Raw genomic sequence first — 17698 nt, forward strand, 5'->3', positions numbered from 1 at the left:
AGTCACCATAAACACGCGTAAAACCGCGTGGTACAGCTAGTTTTAAACATAAACCCACATCAAAGGGTATAATTGGGTGAATAACAGTATTTGAGGCATCGGTTATCGATTCGTCGCGAATAATTTAGTACAGTCGTAAGCGTATGACTCATGAGAACTTACACGCTTAGAAGTAAATCGAGTTATGGTGTAACTTGCGATTGTAATTGTTTTACGATTGCTAGTTGTGATTTTAAGTTGAGTGATGACATGTGTTTCAATTTGCACGTCTATTCCGTTTTTTATGCTCTACATAGTTATGTAGCGCATAAAAATTATAAATTAATCAATTGGTTAATTTATAATTTTTTATAATTAAAAATGATTGTATCCAAAATCCGTAGCGAGTGATAATATTAAAACTAAGTCTTGATTTATAAAACCACAGTTAGTGCCTTTAATAAGCCTTTTATAAGTGCAATTATAAAGGGCGCACTAACTGTGTTTAGTTTTAATTTAATAATTTCTTATAAGTAGGTAGCCTTTCTTTTAGCTATGTTGTAGGCGGCTTCCAGTCTCACAATATATTTATTTTATATGAACACGCGTCGCATCTTTTATAACAATCTACGGATTCGGCACGACTCGTTAACGAAATTGGCACATTTTGTTATTGAACTCAATAACGTTTATTAATCTTTTAATCAAACCAATTTCGCTATTCGGTCGCCGCTTCAACATAGCTTTATACATAGGCTAGAAGAATGTTAGGGTTTTGTTAATTCTTTCTACAACGAGTATCTTTCGACAATAGGAATTAAATAACGTAACTGTTTGCATTTAGTGCCAGAGGTTATTTTGTAAGGAAAAACAACAATTATTGTACAATTTAGTCTTACTTCTAGATACGTAATCAACTTTTATGCTTTTACTAAAAGACATAATTTAGTTAAACATAAGTTTGAAATGGTTTAGACAAAATACAATTAATAATATTGTGTAGATATTGCTCTTAAAAAAAATCTTCAGAAGAGATAACAACCAGTTGCATCAAACATTTATACGATAACGGCACTTCTGATATTAGTTATTTAACATTTTCACGGTTCGCAGTTAATATTTGAGCCGTCAATCGTTAACTGTATAGATATTAGAAGATTGACAAATACAAACATTTACGTATCATTACCAATGAGTAATATTTCTTAGAACTCTGATAATGATTGATGGTGGTCGTTACGGGATAAGGCTGTGATTTTAGTGAAGTTAAGAGCGTATTTTTAAGGTAGAGTTTTACTCTTGTGTGGCGTGTGCCAGAGTACTATTAGCTATCGTCTGTTCTGTATCCATACGGAAATTTGAGTTTTAGGTTTAGATTCAAAACATAATTTTATTACTTTGAATTGAATGAATGTCTGTAATATTAGGCCGGGGAAAAAGTTTTTCGCATTATAGTATGTATGAACTTGTAATAAAATCTTTACTCTACACAAAAAAGCTCGATATTTGGGTACCTACCTCACGAGCTAACTGAAAGAAAGCTAATGAACCGTGTACTCATTTGTGTTTCTGGAAGCCAAAGAGATTTTATTACAAGTTCATACATAGGTACTATAATGCGAAAAGACTTTTTCTCCGACCTAATATAATATATGTAAAAGTGATAGAGGCAGCTTGATGTGTAATGTTGTCTCCATTTAAATCAAATTCAAAGAGTTTTCAGTATGCGTTCGTTATTTATGAGAGTGATTTGGTATATAATTGTGTTTAATATAATTACTCTTAAAAATATATTCATACCACAATATAAGATACATCTACTCTGCACTCAATCACGGAATCATTTGTATACTGACTTTTATACCAAACTACAACTCGGTACTTATTCACAATTCTCGTAAAATTATGTCATACTCGCAAATGACATAATAAAATGTCCATTAACAACAGTAGTTGATATTAAAACCCACTGTTTTAAATGTCAGAAATAATATGAATTTTAGACTCAAGGCTTACCCCCTCCCCCTTAAGAAATCTAAAAACGGAAAAAGTCTCTTTGCCCAGCAGTGGGGCAGTAATAAGTTATCTTAATGAGTTGACAATGCAATTCATACTAATATTATAATTGCGAAAGTAACTCTGTCTGTCTGTCTGTCTGTTACTCAATCACGCCTAAACTACTGAACCAATTTGCATGAAATTTGGTAAAAGCTAGTAACTTATACAAATTGCTACTGTTTTCTTCTCAGCAGCTAGTTCTGTTCGGCAATATTTTATCGAGAAACAAAACCGTCTCGACTCTCTAGTTCGCCTCGTGCCGATCGGGCTCATCTTCACATATTCGGCTTTGCCGTCTGGTTAGGCCGATTAATGGCGAACCGAATATCTGAAGCAAGCCTCAGAAATAAATGAAAATATATTGATATAAGGACATTTTCAAACGATCTCTTCAAGGGAATACCGATATGACGTTATTGATAGATTCAATGATTGATTCGATTATGTCATGTTACTAAGAAAATCTGATGATTCGATACAATGTCAAGAACAATCAGTGCCTATGAGTGATTCTATTGAAATGACCTAGACTTAAATTTTGATTTAAGAGTACCAAGACGACGCTGACTCAGATGTCCTTTGCGAAAACGTCGAGCAATCCAATAAAATGCATTTACGTAACATAAGTTAACTGTAGGTACTTATAATATTATAACTTCGGGCAGCAAATAAGGTATCCTAACCTTTAAATTTTCAATCGCGTATAAGTTGTTGCATTAATATATTATGTGTACTAGTCGCGAGAGTTTAAAATCGTTAATGTAGGTACTTATATTATAATATGGATGTTCGTTTTCCTTCTTTACTTTGAAATTGGTAGAACCGATTTAGCTAAATTTGGCAAGATGAATATTTAGAATCCGGGGTATACCTTTTCTCTTCTGGACTAAGTCCTCCTAATAGCCTTGTAGCCTATCGCCAGTATGTATCGTAAAATATTCGAAAAAATTAAGAGCCGAGCGGAGCCGCGGGTATAAGCTAGCTAGCCGTTTACAAAAAATGACCTAAATATCCTTGAAGCAATGCCTAGAACACTAAACAGAGAACTTCACATGTTTACACTTGAAATAAAAATAACTGCAAAACGCACCAGACGTAACAAGATTAAAAATAGTATTTCGCTAATCACCATGTGCCAAATTCATTGGATTACGGTTCCAGGAAACTCGGCTTATCACAGGATAGGATTAATTATATTCATATTTGAGCTAAATAACAAATATTTTTGTAGTATGCAGAAATATATAAAAACAACGTTATCAAACTTTTCGTTTTTTTGAAGCAATAAGGGAGCGAAGGAACTTGGATGTGATAATTTTATTTGAAAGGTTTATTTATATTTTAGTTTTGTCAAATTGGTCTATGGGCTTAGGAGCTGCAGTACAGACATACATACGTCATTGTTCAATAATTACATTCTACCATTTATAGTATTGATTCCATAAAATAGGGGGCCAAAAGTTTGTAACGGCACCAGGCTTCTATTAATTTTATTCCAACAGAAAAAGGAATAATTTTACCACCTTCCTTAGGTAGGCAATCAAACCTGAGACCTTATGATCAGCAGTCGTACCTAAACACTAACACCATGGCTGGCACCAGAGGCTGTAAATAAGGAAATATTGATCTTCGTATAATATCTATTAATAATCGATGTATAACTGTGCTATAAGTAATTATGGGAAATCTATTGTCCCGTACAATATGGGGCTTTCTCATGAAACAATGGCTGCGGTTTTACCCAAACCGACATAACTATTGATAGAAAATTGTTACTATGCGAGCAAAAAGAAAAGCAAAGATGTTCTAGAAAAATACACGAAGTATGTGTAATTTTCTTTAATGACTTTTATTACATGCTTGCTTTTTCTGTATGACAAGATGTTTGAATGTTGATGAAGCTAGGGAAGTTTGTAGGGACCATACCAAATTGTGTTCTCTGGTTTATGCTTATAAGGAAAAAGACGTGATTTTGTATGTGTGTAGTTTTTATTTTAATAGGCAGTGATAGCCAAGTTATCTAAATAGGCTATGGGGACTCCCCACTCGCACTAGGTCAGCGTGGTGGACTCAAGATCTAACATTCACCAAAATGCGACATAATGTTCAAAGTTAATATTTTTATAACATCAACTAGTGTTGCCACGAATAGAAACTACAACCAAAATTTACTCAAATACTACATGCTCACCCATCCATTTACAATCCTCACCGAGTGTTGCTTAACTTCGGTATGATCAATATATGAATGCATCGAGTTCATTGTAACTGTGACACAATTTCTTAAAACAGCACATGCGTTCATCTTTCATGGGAAAACTGTTTGCCATAAATCATGGTTTTCCTGTTTTTGGTGACGAAATAGAATTGTTTGAACGTAAATAGTTTATTAATAGACTGTTTTAGGTAAATGTTTGTTTGTTTCATATTTAATGCAACAGAATATTAAATTAAGGACAAAATCACGTGTAAAAACAAGCTGCATTCTGTATTATGGTACGCCTGTTATTTGCAAATTTCTTCAAGTCATCTAATACTCCGATATTATAATTAAAAATGCCCTACGTAATACGGAGCCGTTCTGCTGAGAAATGGCGACGACCTTTCTAGGTAATAGACGCCATAGATTACAGACATAAAAAATTAAGCTAACAGCTTATTATCTAGACCTTTGTAAACTGTATGACTGCTCCAGGCTTTAAAAATCTTACAATAAATAAAATCCATTTTTACTTATTTTTAAATACTGCAGTCGGTTTATTTCCGGGTCGCTATTTCAGCAATTCTCATTCGATGTGTTGAAATAAATTGAAACTTAACACATGGCCGCCGTCCGTTTACGATCCAGGTCCATGTGTTAGGTCTAGCTAAAAGCTGTGTGAATAAGCGCGGCCTGAATATTTAAGATTAGAAGGAGAGGCAAGTATTGAATAAGTATCATCATATTTATCAAAATTGCCTATAACTGTAAAAAAGTATAACAAATATAACATATTATATATTAGGTACTGGTTGTGACATTTGACTACGTGTTAGCCTGAAACTTAATGATCGGTTTAGAAATTAACATTTTAGTTTTATTTCTTTGGAACGTCATCCAAGAGTTAAGCAATGTTTGGCGCGGACATTCCATAGATGAATGTCTTCTTGGCGACTTGAACAATTTTAACCCTAAATTGAACCACAAATCACAAAACAAATTAATAAAGTAAGTTGTATCCGCCTCATTAATAACGCTTGATAAGTCTCTAGGCTTCGCGAACATCACTGCCTTTCAGAGTTCAACAAAATCTTTCAAATTAACTTAACAACTGCTATTTCAATAGACAGCAACACTTAGCACTCTTCAAAAACGCATAATTTAGATGTAAATTCAATACCTATCAAGTCTCCGCCAAAGCAAGCGATAAACGCGAATAAAGGTTTAATTGTTTATATCGTATAGTAGATAATTTTCTCTATAACAATAATGAGTGTAATACAGTTACGTGGCCGACAAGTGTATTATACAGGTTAGTTGAAGAAGTTCCATTCAGGGTTAATAACATTTTTGTGTGCGGCATTAGGATTAAAACGACATTTTATCAAACTGAGCAAGATTGCTTGTTTTGTTATAACTAAGGGGTTTGTAAGTAAATTGTTAGAAATGGGTGGGAAAAAATGGAATATATTTACTAGAAATGTTTCAACTGATGAATACATAATAATATAACATTGCTTACACCCAAAACTTTTAAATTGGTCTACTTATACCTTTTATATTTTATCGTTATTTTATCATATCGCCACATCTATATATTGTTTAATTAATCGGCTTTTATTTTCTGAAAGATCTTCAGTGACTTAATTGCATCACAAACTGTCAAAATTAATAAATAAAACATTTATAACTATTTTCCTGCCCATTTATGTTAATTAGAACAATATAACGCAATAAATCAAACAAAACCAGCGCGCAAAATGAACTCTCGCCCTAACTTCATCACGCGCTAATCATCTGACAATATTCTATGGTACTTCTGACTTCCCTGTAACGTATAAACGTCTGCCAGTGCTTACAGCAAAGCTTAGTGTTCATTGGTCTTTGCGCGACTACGGACTAAAATGTGGTGTTCTGTGTTTGTGCTACTGTTTCTTGTGTTCGATACCGGGACGTGTAGGAGTGTGAGTACTTGGTTTTATTTATTTAGCTGGAGAAATTTTGAAAAATAAATGTTAGTTTATAAAAAAGAAAATTTTCGCAAATCCAATTTTTATTTGAGTTTCGAAATAAGAGGAAAGATTTTTTTAGAGTGGTTTAGTGTTTTTTTTATAAATATGCAAAATGTAATATCATTTCCTAAAGAAAATATTCTTAAAATATTGTCAAAAAATATGATTTTTGTAAAACAACATCAGTTATGTAAAACATTTCTAACAGTAAAATATTTATTTTAACTGATCATAATAATAATTAACTGGTTTATATCATTATAGAAGAAAAGCAAAGACAAACATACAATAACTTATTGTTTTCAGTACACAACGCAGGATAATAGGGGTTTAAACCAATTGTTTGGTAAAAAAATAAAAAGCTAAAGAAATTAAATAGTGATAGCACTCGCTTTCCTCTTAAGTGGTTTAGAAACCATAACCTAGTCAAACACATTAATAACATTTCGAAAACAGTATCTAAAAAGGATTTTCAAACAGTCACAACACATAAATCTAGTGTCGTTGACCCCGTCCACTGTAATTAAAAACGTCAACCCTTAAAAGATTTCTAAAAATACCTTCTACAGCATCGTAGGGGCGGAAGCTTCAAATATATTCTAACTTTAACCCATAAATTTTTGTACAACTTTATTATACTACAACCAGAAGCGCCTCTAGCGTATGTCAAAGGAACTATTTTTCAAGATCAATGTCAAATTTTTCAATGAGTGTTATGAAGATTATTTGTAAAGCTTTACAGTTTTATCTTTATTAGAATTTTTGCCGAGTGGACTGAGTTGGCACCTGAGACAACACACCAATGACTTTTCGAAGTTATGTGTGTATTAGAAATAATTATCACTTGCTCTAACAGTGAAAGAAGATATCGTGATGCAACCTCAAATGCCTAAAATTTTGTCTAAAACATTTAAAGAGGGCACGCAAAGTCCCTAACCCGCACTTGGCCAGCGTGGTGAAATCAAGGCTTAACGCCTCCCTCGTTTGGGAGGAGACCCTAGCCCTGCAGTGGGACAGTAACGAAAAAAAAATAGATGGAATTCATTCATCGTATGGGTAGTGGTCAATTTAGTGTCAAAGTAGTTCGAGCCACTTGGCTTTAACATAGCTTTACTTTATTTACAACAGCCGGGACTAACCTAAGAGCCGCTATACACGGAGCCGCTCATCTCTTATTACAAAGCGACTGCCCAATGCCCATCAATATAATATCTGCGTAAAGGCTGCTTAACCAAATGATCGTTAACTGGTAAGCATAACTAGTAATAAGCCTAAGTGGATGAGACATCAAGAATATGCATACACAGATAGTAAGGCAAGTCTCGACATTAAAAGTTCGTAATCTATGTTATCTTAGAACATTGATAACCAGTCGTGTTGCGAAAACTTACGGAACATGTCGTATGAGAAGTACCAGACACGGAAAATGCTATATTTTACGACCTCGCCTGGGTTATAATCTTCTTCTTGTCGTATGGTTAGTGGTCATCGTAGTTTCAAAGTTGTTCAAGTCGCCCGAAGGCCTTTAACGTGGCTTATCGACTGTTATCTTAATTGACAACAACCGGGATCGACTTTTTACGTGTCTCCGAAGCACGGAGACGCCCAGTTCAAGTACTACTAAGCGGTCATCCATCTACGGAATGACCGCGCCAAGGATTGCTTAACCCACGGAACGCTTACCTTGTGTGCAACTGGCTATGGGTGCCACAATTGGGTTATAATAATTTATTTTTACAATTTGATGAGGGCTTACTTTAATTACTTGTTTTTACGTATCACGACGTTTACTAATAATATGGTGTTCACATTTCATTTTAAAATATAGGTATATACTTATGAGTGAAAAAGACAAAACACTGTTTAACAGATCACAGCTCATACGACGTATACAACTAAGACAGTATGTATTGTTCTGATACGCACATAAGCTACAGTAGTGCCAAATTTCATCAAAATCTGTGAAGCAGTTCAGGCGTGTCTGGGAAACAAACATCCATCTCAACATCGATATTCTCGCATTGATAATATTAGTATGGATTAATCAAAGGGTTTAGTAGATGTTAGTATTAATTAACAGTCATTTTCTTACTTAATTGAGTTAATAATTATAATTGCGCACACCGGCTTTACACCTTTGATTTGACTTAACGATTATTACCTTAATTGAAAACTACCGGTGCTAGGGGCTTATTCACAGAGACTTTTAAACTTACTATTAAAAATAATATTCCTAATTTCTCTGTTGAACTTTGCAGTTATAGAAACTTACAACAATAATTAACATCATACGTTGTTTACCTTGGTTAGACTTATGTTTTGACTAAAACTCAATTCTCCTAGAGCTGAATTTTTTGCAAATTATGTATTTCGATTGCCGCTATAACAAATTGGTACGGAAACTTTCGTGTGCGAACCGAATCGCACTTGGCCGGTTTTTTACAACAGGCCTTCTGCTTGACATCTACCCTCGACGAATATAATAGAAATTTTACCTCTATGCACCGTTCTAGAAGGTTTCCAATTAACACTTCACTGACAGATTCACTTACTGAAAGGATAGGAGCAGTCAGACAAATTCAAGCAAAAGCGCAAATTGTTACAACAGCAATTTACACTTTGCTACCAATTTGTGAAAAACATCCAATCGAAGGTGTTATTTCTATACAGAAGGGTGAGTAAGGGCATCAATCCTGTCTCTTCTAACAGTACCTATAAGTCTTTCATGAAGCCTACGCAATAATTAACGGAATTGCAACGGTATCCAGTGGTAATAGTGGTTAAGATGGTCATGCCCGACCTATCCCACTAATGACTAGTGCAACTCTTTCCGGGACAACTCAATGGGACTAGTGACTAGTCTATCCGGCTTTTAAGTCCCAATGATTTGTCCTGGACAGGCAATTGATACTGTCCTAGTTGTCCCCTGGAAGAACTTATGCAACTATTTTGGTGCTTGTAGTCCCATTGCAGAAAAATTATGGGTCTAGTTATAGGACAGAGGGATGGGACCAAAGGGAGCCACTTTGGTCCCATAGAAGTGACAAGTCGAGAGACATGTCAATGAGACTAGACAATTGTATCCTGCCAAATCCTGACAAATGCCACTATTTTGCAGCTATTAATCCCATTGTTATAGATGGCATCAGATTTTTTTTTAACAAAAAAGATGTTGTACCCTGGCCGCATAAATTCTACATTTTGGTGCTAAATTTCGGGTCCGAATCTAATAATTTTATATCTTTTTAATGTAGTGGGATCTTGCAATCCATACAAACTTTAACAAGATGCAGCTGTATTAAAATTGAACAGTCTTGTCAAGTGAAACCGCGGGTGGTAAGCTAGGTTATAAATGTTACGTGAGTCATGACACTACAGACACAATGAAGAGAGTCAACTCCATACTGCAGAAGTCTCACGGATAATGCGTTTTTTCTTTTAGATATCTTATTTAGGAAACTATATTGCTAGTTTTAACTAGTATTTTCTTGAGTTGTTTAGACAGCTAAGTCTAATTAGATATATTTTTTGCGGGATATTATATATTTATTTGTCAATTTTCATTATTAACAATTTAGAAGTTTCGTCGTGGAAGCCTATATAACTAACTGATATACATGGAACGTTAAAAATGTGTATGAATTCTGATCATATAAATAACCTCGCCCGCAACTGGCCAGCGTGATGGACTCAAGGCTTAAACCGTCCCTCATTAAGGAAGGGGACCCTTGCCCATTGATAGGTTAAATTTATTATTTATTTATTTTTTATCCCTCACTTATCATAAACTCAAATAAAATCAATAACACCGTACCAAAAATTGCATTAAATAAACAGCAATCAAACAAACTTTTAGAAACAAAATATTAGATCTCCAAACTTCAGCTCGAAAATGCTCCCATCTGTTCAACAGTATCTATTTCTGTTCAAAACATGCAAGGAAGTGTTTTTACTACTGAGCAAAAAATTCAACTGTAAACTGTTTTTTTAGCAACGCGTGCACAAACATGTGGTTCGTCGATTGATGTGTTTTCAGAGAATTCGGTTCAACGGATTTATTATGACCGGTCAGGCGGTCACCATATTTATAACTTTGTTTCTGCCTGAGTTTTGTAACGAGTTAGAAGATTTAGAGACGGGCCTTGATCTTGTGACTATTTTTGGAAGTGAAAAGGATACTTATAGTTCAATTAGTGGAGAGCCTTGTATGCAGAGTTCGCGGCTGACGAGGGCATGGGGTACAGAGGAAGAGGGAGAGAGAGAGGGAGAGAGAGAGGGAGAGAGGGAGAGATGGAGACTGAGAGGGAGAGAGCGAGAGGGAGAGAGAGAGAGAGAAAGATAAGGGGGTACAGAGAGGGGGGGAGGGGGGAGACAGGGAGAGAGATAGAGGGGAAGAAAGAGGGTAATGGTACCATATAGCTATTTTATTTTGGAAATACGCAGAATTATTATGTACAATCTAAAATAAGTAAACTGTTTATGGTCTCTATTAAGCTGTCGAACCATTAGTCGCTAATATACTATGAAAAGGTAGATAGTAACAATAGGTTTCAGAGATTACAATAAACTTTAATTTTACATATTATCAATGGAGTTTTCTTACTTTTATATTACAAATGCGAAAGTATTTCGTATATTTTTACGTGAAACCACCAGAATTAGTTGGAGAAAAAATGTGAACGACTTTATAATCCCAAGAAAGGACAATAAATAAATAAATATAAATATCATTGGCAAACTCACACATAGTCAAACTAAGCAGAGTTTGTACTATGGTAACCAATTAACTGATGAACATATTTATATATTCCTAAATACATACTTAACTATACAGATCTCATATTATTAGAATATTATTTTCAGAATAAAAAGCCAACACAAATGAATCAAATATTTAACTGTCTCGTTCTAATTAATAATACTGTTTAAAAATATAAATGAAAGTTTATTTTTAGATATCACTGGTCTACTGGTCGGTAACTAAAGCTGCGTTTTGATATCCAGCCGACTTTAAACATCGATTTCATTACGAACATCTATTGATTTTTAAGTAACTAATTAGCTGGTAATACAGTAAAAGACATTTAAATTCTAGATATCTAATGACTAATATCACACCTAACTACCCGCGAAGTTAGGTAGATAGGTACCAAAGGAAAATACATCAGCAAAATTAGTAATTACCTAGTTACTCTTTTTAGAGACTCCTGCACAAAGAATTGCTCTTGTGTCGCTGGGTCTTTTACAAACAACGGACACAAAATACAACCAAACCCAACAAACAAATTTGTGAATCGCACAAATAATTGTTCCGAGTGGGAATCGAATCCTCCCGACGCAACAGTAGTAGCGTGGCAACCAAAACCACTGCGCCACGAACGCAATTTACAAAAAATATATATTACGATTTCGTATATAGAGCTTATATTTAACTACACTCAAGGAGGAAGTTAGTATGAAATTTTATCAGCAAATGATTAAAATTTGACATTGTATGTTACGGAAATTAAACATCAGGATGATTTGATAACTAACTAGTATATTATCAAATGGCCTGAATAAAGAAATCCTAACTGTAAAAATTCATAATGTTTTTATACAACTCTTACAAATCGTCACAAGGAATTAGAAGAAAGATTTACAAACATACAAACAAGCGAAGCCTGTGTTTATAATTAAATACATGAACTATACAATTATTTGGTTTTTCCTATATTTTATTCAATTGTTGTAAGCTCCATGCAGCCAAAAATTACCGAAATTAATGGTTTATTCGCATAAGGACAAATTCTCAATCTTCTTCTTTCTAATCGTACGGTTAGTAGTCAACCTAGTTGTTCAAGCCACCCGAAGGCTTTTGACGTGACCTAACAATTACTAATGTCTTAATTGACAACAACCGGGACCGATTTTCTAGTGCCCTCCGAAGCACTGAGACGCCCAGTTTAAATACCATTTGGCGGTCATCCATCTATCAAATGACCGCGTCAAGGTTTGCTTAACCCACAGATCGTTTACCGACCGGACTGGCTATGGGCGCCTTAAAGGTAATTCTCAATAAAAACACAGATTTACAAAACCACAGATCCTGAGCATAAGTATGGATGTACAGTCCACAAACTCGCAGGACTCCCACATTTATTTGGCTTTGAACCTAGAACCTTTCTATAACCATGAATGAACGTCATTCTTACGCAACTTGTTAAACATAGTATCCAATTCTATTTATAACTATTAAGTAACTTAGTGTTAAACTATTATTCATTTATAACTGTGGCTTTATCGGTGGATGTATGTTGTACAGTGTTATTATTTAGTAGGTATCTAATCTTAGTTTTATCCATACTAATATTATAAATGCGAAAGTAACTCTGTCTGTCTGTCTGTCTGCTACTCAATCACCCCTAAACTATTGAACCAATTTGCATGAAATTTGGTATGGAGATACTTTGATACCCGAGAAAGGACATAGGCTATATATCATCACGCTACGACCAAAAGGAGCAGAGTACCAGTAAAAATGTTACAAAAACGGGTAAAAATTTCACCCATTCTCTCTTATTGGACGCAAGCGAAGTTGCGCGGGTCAGCTAGTAGTCTATAAAATCATGAGGACATATTTGACTGGTTAGATTTATAAATCTCTGCCTTTATACAAACGGCCAGCTATAGCTTACACTCAGAGTATCTTCCTAACTGTTACAGAAGACGGGATAGAATAATACGCTACCTGACCCTTTTTTAATCGTATTTATTTTATTTCATCATATAGTTACTGCTTAACCTATTGTCAAAGGCAACTCGCAACAAAGCGATTGACAGAAATCGGGACCGACTTCTATCGACTTTTTTTTGCGTGCTCTCCGAGGCAGAAACGCCCAGTTCTAATACTACTAAGCGACGACCCACCTATGGAATGACCACATAAAGGGTTGCTTAACCCACTGATCGTATATTAACCGGTGAGCGTAACTGGCTATGGGCGCCATGAAATCAGTTACTGCAATAATATCGTGCATTAATGGTAATAAAACCACCATCATTTTAGTTTCCCCTTACCAAATATTAACAGAAACCGATAAATTATCATTTCGCTGAAGTGATTTCAATTACTACTCGTTGTATGAACAGAGGTCAGTGAACCTAGGCGTTTCATACGTTCACTAAATACTGCAAATTGGTTAGACAGACATGAAACAAAAACAATGACATCAGACGATAGAAGACACTTGTAAGGTCATTTCTATGAAGTACAGTTAGCGACGAAAATGTTTTTGAACACTAGACACTATAAATATATAAAAACAATCTCGCAACTTGCGTGTATGTAATTTGGGTGTAATAAGAAATGTGATATTTCATGAAAATTGTTACAGCAATTAAGCTATGATATGGTTACACATCGATAAATAAAATCTCGGCCTCTTCCCAAAGGGGTAAGCTCCCGTGCACCAAATTTGGCGTTTTTTTTAAATAATGGAACGGAAACCTTTTTCTTTGAAGCGCTAATATTAGTAAAAATGAATAATTTTCCATCTATAAGCTAACCAATTACAATATTATATCCACACCTGATGTAAGACGGGATATAATTCAAATTTCTAGCAATAATGTGTTTCAGAGTTTAAAGTAATCACCCACTTAAAATTTTAGTGCTTACTATATTATTGGCCAGTTAACGACCCGCGTAGGTTTAAGAGTTATTACTAAGACTATGTCTAATCATTGAGTGGCTAAATACTGAACATTCCTTCGTAAAGCTCAGTTTGTTGTACGATAGATGATGTAATTTAGGCAATCTAGCTTTACAATACTACAGACTGACCACTTAGGAAAGTCTTATAGGTAGGCAAGGTGTGCGGGCGGCGGAAGCATACAAGAATTTAATTTAGAATGTGATTTACTTGCAAAGACTTGACAAACGATGGACTTTGCCTTTTTTGCCACGGTATTTTGTTTTTCGACATACACCGAAATCTCAATTAAACTATATAAGTATATCCTACATCTTAGGCTATAAACTAATTTGTCGCACTATAGTTCTGTTTGTGTAGAGTCGCTAACGTAAGCTTGCTTGTAGTTAAAACACAAGATATCGACGGCCGTGAGTCGTAGCACAGTATTTAAGGTGGAAGCACGCCACCGTTTCTTCTGCAAGTAGAGTCATAGGTTTGATTATTAAGCGTAATTAAAATAACTTTTAAGCGCTACCTATAGTAGTTTTGGACTTTTTCCTTCTTCTTTTTCTTTCCTACGAGGAAATTGTATCTGTGAAAATAATACAATATTTAACTATTTTTTTTCTTGTTACAGAACAAACTCACACATTCCCAATTCCACAAGAACACAACAATAAAATACTATACAAAACAAAGCGACATCACTGTACCAATAATGATGCATTTAGACAAAGCATTAACCCAAACTCTCTCCAAAGAAGCAAAGAGAAGAATAAGGGAGAAGTTCAAACTACTAGCGAAGGACATTCTAAAAGACGTAGAAGAAATATACACACATCCCAATTTATACCAGAAGATTAAATTTGAACTGCTAGATGTAAAAATAATAAAGAATAATAGCAAAGATGTGGTTATGAGTGAGAATGTTTCGCAGTATTTAAAGAGTTATTGCACGTGGCAAGGGGAGAAGAAAGCGGCGCAGAAGAGATGGTTCTATTCTGTGCTGTTCACTGGTCTAGATTTGTATTATTTGGATAATCATGGAAATGAAGTTAGGAGAAGTACTGGTAAGTTGTTATGTATCAAAACGCGTATAGACTTCTTCTCAATAGCCGGTTCTACACCAAACGATTCTGGTAGCGCTCAAGTGCGATCGATGGAGAGGTGCCGCGTGCGATCCAAAGCTATCAGCGATCGCTAATCGTAGATCACAAGATCGCTGATCAAGATGGATTGTTTGGTGTTGATCTGGCTATTATGCTTCATACGGTTTATACAAATGGATAGGTTGATCAGCTTTTGAACCACAAACAAGGTCTTCCGTAAACAAGGCTTATGGTATGGTAACAATCACCAATTTCATCGGATTTTTCAAATACTGTAGGTACCTACAACTAAATAGACGAAACACATAAATATAAGGTGGTTTTAAGAAACTTGGCGAAATCAAAACAATTATTGTATAATATATTATAATTAGAGAATATTTAACGCCTTTTTTTATTTATTTCAGGCCGTGGCTACATGAAAGGTATTTGCAGTAACAAGAATAGCTGTACACTGTTGGAGTGGCATCCAGAATTCATCGCGTACATACTTGCACATGAAATAGCACACAGGTAAAATATTTATAATGGCATTCAAGGGAAAGAATTTTTAATTCTAACTTAACACCACATACCACCGTAAGAAGTGTGTGTACTAGAAATGATTCATTAACCCGTCAATAAGTAGGTAGTTAACCTAAAGTAATGCTTAGGGAAATGAAAAATCTTTAACGTGCGAGTTTGGGATTTTTCAATTCCCTAAGCAAACGTAGCAGATTTAAAGCTCAAAACGTCTACCTATTTCTATTTTTGGAAGGAGATCCACGATATAGAAAAACAATATTCTTGTAGAAAATTTTATTGGCTAAAATTCTTCTGTAAATCTATTTCAGTTTGGGCGTACACCACGACGGACCTGAATGTCGGGACCAGCAGAGGTATATAATGGACGCTAAGTACAATCCACGCAATCCAGCCAAGACCTGGTCTCCGTGTAACAAGAAAGCTCTCACCCAGTTCTTGAGGTAAGTTGTTACAATGGAAGAAAGGCGTAAGTTTAATTTAGTATAGCACTAGTTAAGTCTTTTTGCCACTGGTAAAAGTATCTGAACGATAATGCTGTATCCTTCATAGTAAATAATATTTTTACGGGATCACATAGTCCTTAGTAAGCGACTTTATTGTTCATTTGCATGAAACCTTTTAACATGTAGAACAGGCCGTAACGTTGCGTTAATAAGCGCCTGATAAAATTGTAATAGCAAATTTCTTACTGACAACTTTTCTGTTACAGAACGAAGCAGGCGTGGTGTTTACGGCCAGCGACATCGAACATTAAGCTCTACAATAACAGTACATATTATTAGAATAATAGATGAACTTGACATCATGAATATTTTCTAGAGAAAAACAAACTAATTCTCAGCCAGTATACCACGTGTAAATCAGATAGAAAACGTAACTACTTTTATGCCCGGTTTCTGATTACATTTAGCGGTAGTTTATCTATTCATCGTTTTTTGTACGAGTTTAAACGCTATTGAATAGATAAACTATCGCTAAATGTACCTCAGAAATCGGGGGTTAATGGAGCAACAAACATGAAACGCTGTGCAGAAAGTGAAGATTGAGACAAAAATCAATAGACTTGGACAAGAAGTGCGTATGACAGAACGGAAGATCACTATTTTAGTAACGTCTTCTTTCCCTGCACTTCGCTCGTATAATATACATTTCAGATATGCAAAGTGAAATAGTGCTATTGCGACGATTTATTTATGCGTGTATTACCAATTTAATAATTGAAATAGAATGTCGCCCGTTTCTGTGAATTATATCTTAGGAACACTCCGACTCTTTTAACATTTATAAGACTGTTCTTTATAAGAAGGTGCTTTTAGTTAATAATAAACTTAATTTTAAAACACTCATGTCTGGTTTCATTTCTGACATTGTAACAGCACGATGAGGAAATGCAATTTGCTGTAAAACTTTTAACAGGCGTTTGGAAAACTGACCACGACATATTATGAGGTATTATTATCGATAAAAACTACACCTTACTAAATCTATGCAATAGATAAGTACACCGCTCAGATAGGGACTTCAGGTCCGCAACATATAATTTTCCCATTTTCCTAACCTTACTAAACAATTTTTGAGGTCCATAACTTTTAAACTCTCGCGTTGCATGTTGATTATATATAATAGGATACGGGAATTAACGCGAACACGCATTTTACCTTATAATGCCTAAGGTAAAATGCGTGTTAGCGTTGATTGATGTTTTCCTTTGCTGGTACAAGATAGTCTTTTTTAAATAGTGTATTCGCGATTTTATTTTACAGGCTTGTTAAGATATTTTGTAGTATGAAATCTTCATAAAAAGATAAATAATAACAATAATTTCTCCACTGCTGGGCAAAGGACAATTCCCAGAGTACGACAGAACCCAGGCCTCAAGTGTTCCACGCTGCTCAAGTGCGGGTCTTTACATTGTTCTAGAATGAATGTATTTAACATAGTATTATTAAATGTACAGAGAAAGTATTAAAGTATCAGTTTATGCGTGCCGGTGGCCAGTGTTATCTTCACTTAGATTTTGTAATCTCATCGCGTTTAATACTTGTAACGGTGAAAATGATACGTGATTGACGATTTTATGAGAAATTCACAAGTATTGAACGGCTGGAATAAATTTTATTAAGTGTTTGTTTAAGGCGC

At 34.8% G+C, this 17698-nt stretch overlaps 1 protein-coding gene across 1 annotated transcript; it reads left to right on the top strand.

Annotated features, from left to right (window-relative positions):
- Positions 1 to 6094: 6094 nt before the first annotated feature.
- Positions 6095 to 16895, top strand: LOC142979877 (snake venom metalloproteinase fibrolase-like). Its single transcript, XM_076125095.1, has 5 exons — positions 6095 to 6201; positions 14563 to 14995; positions 15442 to 15547; positions 15868 to 15999; positions 16269 to 16895. The coding sequence occupies exons 1-5, from the start codon at positions 6142 to 6144 to the stop codon at positions 16339 to 16341; spliced, it is 804 nt and encodes a 267-aa protein (XP_075981210.1). The 5' UTR covers positions 6095 to 6141; the 3' UTR covers positions 16342 to 16895.
- Positions 16896 to 17698: the final 803 nt, after the last annotated feature.

The sequence above is a fragment of the Anticarsia gemmatalis genome, chromosome 17, assembly GCF_050436995.1.
Source record: "Anticarsia gemmatalis isolate Benzon Research Colony breed Stoneville strain chromosome 17, ilAntGemm2 primary, whole genome shotgun sequence".
NCBI lineage: Eukaryota > Metazoa > Arthropoda > Insecta > Lepidoptera > Erebidae > Anticarsia > Anticarsia gemmatalis.